General features: G+C 36.8%; 1 protein-coding gene across 1 annotated transcript; it reads left to right on the top strand.

The window, feature by feature from the left end:
- Positions 1–2,013: 2,013 nt before the first annotated feature.
- LOC109032584 (uncharacterized) lies at positions 2,014–5,572 on the top strand. Its single transcript, XM_072297548.1, has 5 exons — positions 2,014–2,485; positions 3,060–3,256; positions 3,805–3,973; positions 4,564–4,678; positions 5,233–5,572. Exons 1-5 carry the CDS (start codon positions 2,014–2,016, stop codon positions 5,423–5,425), a joined length of 1,146 nt encoding a protein of 381 aa, XP_072153649.1. The 3' UTR covers positions 5,426–5,572.
- The last annotated feature ends 2,634 nt before the right edge of the window (positions 5,573–8,206 follow it).

The following is an 8,206-nucleotide window of genomic DNA, read 5'->3' as shown; positions in this document are numbered from 1 at the left end:
CTCATCTAACCGCCGCAATTTCTTAGAAACCTATTTCAATCATCCAATAATATAATGCTTTACTTTCTGCTCGGTGTTTTCTTTATTTCTTGGCGTAGGTGATGACTTAGAGAAGGGTTGAATTTTCATTTTCTTGTTTTTTGTTGGAATCCCACGGTTATTTTCAAAATATTTTCTCATTACTTTTTCAACAAATTTAACAGCTCTTTCTGGTATTTGACATTTATTCTTTTTTCGGGGTACAGTTCTTTCTGTCAAGTAATGACCTATTTCACAAAATTATGAATACCATGACCGTGATCGGCTCATGAATTACTGTTAAAATAGTACAGTGCAGCCACATTAATGATTCTAGCCATGATAATGTGCAAGGTGAAACAGGTACTTAATAGGTGTAATATGAATCCTCTCTGAAGATAATCAAAACTTATTTATGTTTATTACAGTGACCAAAGTTAATTCTAATATCACCTTCAGGCTAACAAGGGCTCTGGAACAGTTCAAAATATAGCTGGCCAATTGAGGTCTCGTCACCTTACTGAGAGCCATTCCATTTATATCTTCTGCCCCTCAAACTCAGCAAGCAATTCTTGGACTGTAATGCTCTCCTTTTTTTATAAGTGTTGTAAATTGTTACTATCTCTGATTTAATTTTCATTTTTATTTCAGGAAGTTTGGTACATCGTGAAAATAGCAAATCCAAAATGCGACGACTTAGATGTTATTCCAAGTAATTGGCTTGTAGACAAAACTAAATGTCATTATCCCCCTGCAATGGCGAAATACAGGGCAAAGAGAAGACTTATTTCCCAAGATTGGGAAATCATGAACATAAAGACGACTTCAAAGCCATATTGTAAGTATGCCCTTCCAGCACTAGGATGACACTGTTAGCTATCTTATTGAACGCAGAAATAGAGCTGTGCTGAGCCATCTTTCTTCAAGACTAGTTGAACGGCTTTGACAGAAATCAGCCCAACTGCACATCATTTAGCGTAACTTTCTGTCACTTCCTATTTTCTAACATAATGCATTAAATTTTTTTTCAAATTTTTCTTATTTTATGAAGAATATACTCACTGAAATTTAGGAGAGACTGAAGGTGAGTTTTCTGTTTTAAGAATCAGATATTAGAAAATAAGGTAATAAGTATTGCAGTTGCGCTGATTCTGGTTAAATTGTAAAAATCGAATTATTGATGGTTTGAAATTTCTAGCCAAAGCAAATTGTTTTTGAAAAAGAACTATGGAAGTTTTTTTTGCCATGTACCAAGTTCAAAATTCTTGGATTATAGTATTGCTTTCTGTCCTTTACCAACACAGTTGCCATCTTGTTTTACATTCCTCTCTGAGTACTCCATTGACAGAGACCAAATGGCGCACTGAATCAGAAAGCAGTATATTTTTTGTTGTTGTTCTAGAAGAGTACAAATTACATGCCTTGGCAGTCATATCTCCCCTTACTTAAGTCGTCTCAGCTTTTTGGAGCACAATGGCATGAGTCAGTGGCCGGTGTTCAGAATCACCTTGAATATCATGCCAAGAAAAATGTACAATTGCAAATGTCTCAAAGTTAATCACAGTCTGTATTACAGGTGATTATGATTCTGCAATGACAGATTGTATAAGGCTCCTCTCTGGAAAAAACACACAAAGTGCGAGTGATGCTGAACCGAAAGGACTAGGTTGCCGCAAAAAAAAAATAACCCATGTGTTTTCACCGCAGGCTTCGCCGGTGAAAAAAAAGGGTAAAAAAGGATCTGCACCACTTACTGACCAGATACTTCAAAGAGAGAATAACATTTCTCAGAAAAAAAGTGGGAAATTAGTTTTTCCAACTCCACCGTCATTAGGAAAACCCGCCCCTAAGAGTAGTCTGTCACCGTCAATTCTGGAAGAGTACAAGGCTCCCAAAAAGCAATTATTTTCAGTAGACATTTTTGACGGGTGCAAAGAAGATCTTTTTATAAAACCCTCTTGCAACAACAAGCTCAAAACTGGAAAGTGTGGTCAGATGGAGAAACCTGCCCCTAAATGTACTCCGGCATCGTCTACTCAAAAAGAAAACAAGGCTCCCAAGAAGCAATCATTTTCAGTAGACCTTTTTGACGGGTGCGAAGAAGATCTTTTAATAAACCCCTCTTGCAACAACAAGCTCAAAACTGGAAAGTGTGGTCAGAAGGAGAAACCTGCCCCTAAGAGTACTCCGTCACCGTCAATTCTGAAAGAAAACAAGGCTCCCAAAAAGCAATCATTTTCAGTAGACCTTTTTGACGGGTGCGAAGAAGATCTTTTAATAAACCCTTCTTGCAACAAGCTCAAAAGTGGAAAGAGTGGCCAGAAGGAGAAGCCCTCAGGTGACGACAATCCAGTTAACAAAGGATCAGATTATGCATGCAGCATCAGGCACAAGCTGATTCCGTGTGCCAATCCTAGTGGGGACCCCACATTAGCTGATATGGCTCTCACGATCTGTGCCATAGCAAGTGAGTGAGACCATTCTATTACTCAATTATTTCTGCACATCAAGGAAGGATGTGTACGAGAAATTTGATAGAATCCTTTTTTTTTTTTTTTTTACTGACAAGCAATTTTGAAATTTCTATCAGTAGCAAGCTAATAAATTGGGAAATCTTCTCGATAAATTCACCTCACTAAGTATCAAAAGTGTATCAACAAGAATTGTTGGATGCTTTCATTTGATAGTAGTTGCTCAAATGTCTTCATATTTTTCCTTTTAATTTCAAAGCACCCCAGAAAAATTGCCCACCTATTTTTCTTGGTATTTTAATTTTCACAGAAGTGCTCATGGTAACCACTATTTGTCTAGTTCCAACAACTTCAAATCAAACATGGAAGCAAGAAACTAGAAACTTTTTTCAGTGATTCAGCTCTTTTAATTTTCTATCGCAGGTGACTGCCTTACGAAGAGTCCTTCTTTTATCGAAAAATCAGAATTCTACTTATCATTGCTGCATTTACTGCTCCCCGCGTCAGCCCAATGAATTAAATGTAATGCTGCACCTAATCTTACTAGGTTCTTTCTTTTATGCTCCTCAGAACAGGTAGAGAGCCTCACCCGAATGATGGGGAATATGCAAACGGATGTAAACATTCTAGCTACACAAGAACCCATGAAGGAGAAAAAGAAGTCTAGCAGCAAGGAAGTCTTCGATGCTTTGCCATTTTCAGATTTCGAAAAGCTCATCGAATTCGACGATAAAATCAGGGCAGACAGCAAGTTATCTGAAAAATTGGTAATTTTACTCTTCTTCTATCAGTGGAACACTAGATCAGGGTTTGTAGTTCCTGAATTATCTGAAAAATAAATGATATTTGATTATTATATAGTGAATACCGAAGAAGTCAATGTCACAAAGACGTGAAGCTCCATTTTACTGAAAGTCACTGAGAGGTGAAGTTTCTTTTTGATGAGGGTATTGTTTCAACCAGTGCTGTTAATGGGTCTTGCTCCATACATTTATATCTACTGATAAACTGAACTTTAAAGAAGAATAATGGTTTGGTGACAATTCTTAGGCATAATTTTTCTTTACTGTAGGATGAGCCGCCTATTTCAAAGACTATTTTTATGGTCTATTTCATCATTGACAAAAAAATTGGTGATATTTTAGCCACTGTGCGTTAATTCAGCATGAAGCTGAAAAATCTCATTACAGAGGCAAAATTTCGATCGAGCGAGCAGGATTTCTCTCAAAGAGGGAATATCCCCCCCCCCCTTTTGTTTGTTATTTCATCATCATTGGTTTCTTTGAATAATTTTTTAATTTTGTATCCTTCTCAGGTCAGTTACCTCTACAAGAAGGTTGACAAGTCAGCCGTTAGCAAGATGGCTCGGGATGTTGTGAGAAACATCATAACACCAGAACTTTACATTAAGATAAACCTCCACGGCAAGGGAGACTCGAACAAGGAAGGTTGGACAGAGCTCCACATGTTCCAAGTGCAGCAAAGTAAGTTTTTAACATCTGCCTTTTTTCGAGTTTCAGCCGTCGGGACCACCTGCAGAATCTCCCTTTAGTAACTTTTACTGCCCATGGTGATGGTTAAGCTATTTACCTTAGGTTCTTGACATTTTTCTAAATTACCAGTTCTTTTCAGTTGACTGTGATCCACCAACTATTGAAAAGTCTTTAATGTTTTGAAGATTGTACATATCTGTGCTCAAAAGAACAACATGAAAATGAATTAAATAAAAAGATCTTTTTGCTGGGGAATCGCATGCTACATCTTTCCTCTTGTTGTATGATTTTTACATTGTTCCTTTTAGTTTTAATAAATTCAATATAAAACTGCCAGAGCCTCATCGTTGACATTTTAAACAATTCAAAACTCACTTCTAACACTTTCAACCATTTTACATTTGTATGTCTTCATACACTCATGTAGAGATGATGGCTCTGTCTTTCTAGTCATTGACATTGTCGCTATTTCCTTCCTGATTTTTCTGAACGATTAATGAAATCTGAAACTAAACGTTTTGGCTCCCCCAAACCTCTCTTTATTTTTTGAAAATCATTTCTTTTCTTCCATTCTTTCTCAGGTGTGGTGTCCAAGAAATTTGGGGAGTCAGATCTTGTGATGAAGCAGCTCAAAGCTACCACAGGTCTGCTCTTAGTCCAGGAGGCTGGAAAATTTTTAAAGAAACTGAGTCTTCGGTAAATACTTATTTTATCTCCTGTATGTAATGAGCCAATTTCTTCAAATTTTCTTACTGCATCATGCATGCATGAGTCCCATGTGAACTGATCTAACAATTAGTTTCTCTCTCTCCCCCTCTTCACCCCCCCCCCCACCCCCCAGTATTTTTACGTCAACCCGGCGGCAAGTTCATTTAAAATTGCATGAAACTATGGTAGCCATAAAAGAGGTTTGAGTAATATGCTCTTGCATTGAGGGCAGTTTGTCACTTGAGAAAGATGATCCGTGATGGAAGAAGTTGCATTGCCACGGTAGTGTGAGATTTTTGGTACACTTCAACTTAAAATTTTAAGTTCTTTAGGGCCACTGCTGTCACCCTGTTTGTATGATGCACTGTGCCAGTTTTGTGAAAATTTCCGTTCAAAAACGTTTTAAACGCCCTCACCCTCCCATTAATAAATACAGTCATCATCTACATCTGATGGTAAAATTTTTATCAGTTTGCCGAAAATGAGCTTTCAGATAAGCCCTCCATTTATTGATCGTGCTTTTTGTATTTTTCCCATGCCAGGCCAGCTTCAACGCCACTCAATGATATCTTGCAGTCAGCTCCAACGCCACTTGACGAAATCATGCAGCCAGTTAATGTCAGTGATAATGAAGAATCTGAAGTACTCAGCGATTGCACACCAGTACCTAGCGAGAATGACTTCCTCAGTGACCCAGATGATGATACATACTTCGTAGAAGGAGAAATTGCCTAAATGGTCATGATTTCTCAGTAGTTACTTCAAGTTACTGAATAGTTATTTCTGAGTCGTGTATTTAAATGTTACGAATTTTTTTTTTTTCGTTTTCTCCTGAAAAGTTAAAACTTTTTAAAAATGAAAGGTGTTCAAAAGTTGTTCACTAACGAACCAGCCTTTCTTTTTTCCCGTATTATTGAGCTATCTCATAGCAGCTCACGTACAAGCAGCATTCCTTTTCATGTTTTCTCTTCTTATACTTAATGAGACCAATTGGACTGCGTTAAACAGAAAGGAACCAAGCCACATCAGCTTTTGCCAAATTAAACTGAACAATTTAATTTTTTACATGAGAGCTTTTGTGCCGATTTTGTTGAAAATTTTAAGGGATTTGTCTCGTACCATGCAGCAAATTCACTGAAATTTCCAAACAAATCCGCACAACCGTTTTTATGTAATAAATTTAATTGACCAGTTAAATTTGGCAATAGCTGATGTGGCTTGGTTCCTTTCTGTTTGACGCGGTCCAATAGGTCAGTTGCACCAGTCACAGAATCGTTTTTTGATGCTTGATTCTTGTATATTATGTAAAAATAACAATATATCTGTCAAAATAGCAACTTTCTACAGTCAATATTAACCAAGATATTGCCCTTTGAAAATTTGGGTTTTGACATCATCCAATGCGGTAGTGATACCCTTGGCTTCATTCCACCTTGTCTTCATCAATCAGTGAGCCACACGTTTGCACTGGCTATTCCAGGTGAATCTTAGATAAGAGGAAGGTGGAAGGAACCAAGGGTGTCACTACTGCGGTGGATGACGTCAAAAACTAAGTTTTTCGAAGCGCGTTATCTCAATTAATATAAAACGTTGAAAGTTGTCGTTTGGACGGATCTCATTATTTTGAGCTAACCTACAAGAATCAAGCATTAAAACATAATCCTGTGACTAGAGCAACTGACTCATTGTAAGTATCAAAGACTATCAAAGTCTAAGACTGTTCAAGTCATTTAGTCATTTTCTTTTTCACTTTTTTAAGTTGCTGAATAGCTATTCCTTAGTGGTGTATTTTAATGTTCCTAAATTGTACTTGGCTCTCTCTATAAAAGTTAAAACTTTCTAAAAATGAAAGGTGTTAAGAAGTGGTCCACTACCTAGCCTCCTTTTTTTTCAGTATTATTGAGTTATCTCATGGCAGCTCACGTACAAGCTTCATTCCTTTTAATTTTTTCTCTTCTTGTACTTAATAAGACTAATTGTAAGTATCATAGTCAATTGAAGCCTAAGACTGTTCAAGTCATTTAGTTATGTGCTATTGTTAATTGTTTAGAAGCTCATTTTCTTCTTCCCTTTTTGAACTCTTAGTAGTTAGTCATATTGGAAAATCCAGTGTTTTGTTAAAGAGATTCTAACACTACTTTTCTCTGAAAGGTACATTAAGGTGGTACTGGCTAACTTTGTATGGTTCTTTCCTTCAAAGGTTGCAAACTTGGTTGTTCATTTATTTTATTTTTTTTCCTTTCTTTTTCCGTTTACTGTTTTATAAACAAGAATCAGCCGTCACTTGTGCCTTTAAGTTGCCTATATTTGTTGTTTATGAACTGAGTGTAAGATTTATATGTTCCTACATCATTGTTCCTTGAAATAGAATTTCTTTGTGGTACTTATGCATTTTCTTTCTTTTTATTTCATTCGTTTTTTTTGTTTTGTTTTTCTTTCATCTGTCAGAAAACTATCAGCAAATTTGTTGCTAAAAATTTCCAACTTTGTGCCCTGGGTTTTTATTTTATGTTGTCATTATATTCGTCCACAATTTAAGTGCTCAGAACTTTCATCAGCCAATGGCTAATTTGTTTTCCTACTCTATTTCTTTAACAGAAAATTAAACAACATACAGCGTTGACAGTTTGTAATAAATCTACATTTAAACATTGCACGTGCAGTATGTGAAGTAAAGGTACAGTGCGGTAGTTTCTCAGTTGTATAAACTGTTAAAAGAATTATTACATCTCTGTCAAGTATAGTTGGTACCATGTATCTTCAAGTTGGTGAGTGTATCATTTTCATTCATTTTGATTACAAGGTAAACTTGTAAATTTTTTAATTAAATATTAAGAAAACCAGCAAATTTGAGTAGAACAGTTTTATGATGACTTATAGAAACAACACCATAGTAAATTGATGGTGGAAACCTGCATGAGGCACAATGAGTGCTAAGGAAGGTTTCCACGGTACAAATTTTCTGTGGTGAAATGTTCCATGGTAAAATTTTCCGTGGAGAAATTTTCCATGGAAAAATTTTACGTGGAGAAATTTTCCATGGAAAACACCACGGAATTCCATGGAAAATTTTTAGCAGGTATTCAATTCGTTTCTGGATACATATTTAATTCGTATCTAGATACGTATTTAATTCGTATCTAGATACGTATTTGATACAGAATAATATACGGCAAAAAGAGCAAGTTTATACAGTATTTGGATACCGTATTTAATACGTATTTTCCAGTATTTAATATGTATTTAATACGTATTTGGATACGAATTTTTTTTGAATCTTCATTTGTATTTTATATGGTATTTTGGCTACTAGGGAGGATCTCCCGGATCCCAATGAATCCACGGCCCCGGGCAGCTGCCTCAGCCGCAGCGGCAGATGAGTCGGCGGTCGACGGACCTGGACCGGCGGGACCGGCCCTCCATGAGCCCACGCCAGTAACGCTGGATATAGAGGATCTCCTCTTGTGGACCCCCGAGCCAATCGCAGGTCGCCACCCTCGTCGTCTTTTTTCCTGC

The sequence above is a fragment of the Bemisia tabaci genome, chromosome 3 (assembly GCF_918797505.1).
Source record: "Bemisia tabaci chromosome 3, PGI_BMITA_v3".
NCBI lineage: Eukaryota > Metazoa > Arthropoda > Insecta > Hemiptera > Aleyrodidae > Bemisia > Bemisia tabaci.
The sequence above is the reverse complement of the archived record's forward strand: the minus strand, read 5'-3'. Positions and strand labels throughout refer to the sequence as shown.

Excerpts from the sequence above, each read along its gene's own strand:
- LOC109032584 (XM_072297548.1), top strand. The coding sequence starts at position 2,014 with ATGGAGAAACCTGCCCCTAAATGTACTCCGGCATCGTCTACTCAAAAA. Across the intron at positions 3,974-4,563 it reads CATGTTCCAAGTGCAGCAAA|GTGTGGTGTCCAAGAAATTT; the intron begins GTAAGTTTTTAA and ends ATTCTTTCTCAG. Across the intron at positions 4,679-5,232 it reads TTAAAGAAACTGAGTCTTCG|GCCAGCTTCAACGCCACTCA; the intron begins GTAAATACTTAT and ends TTCCCATGCCAG.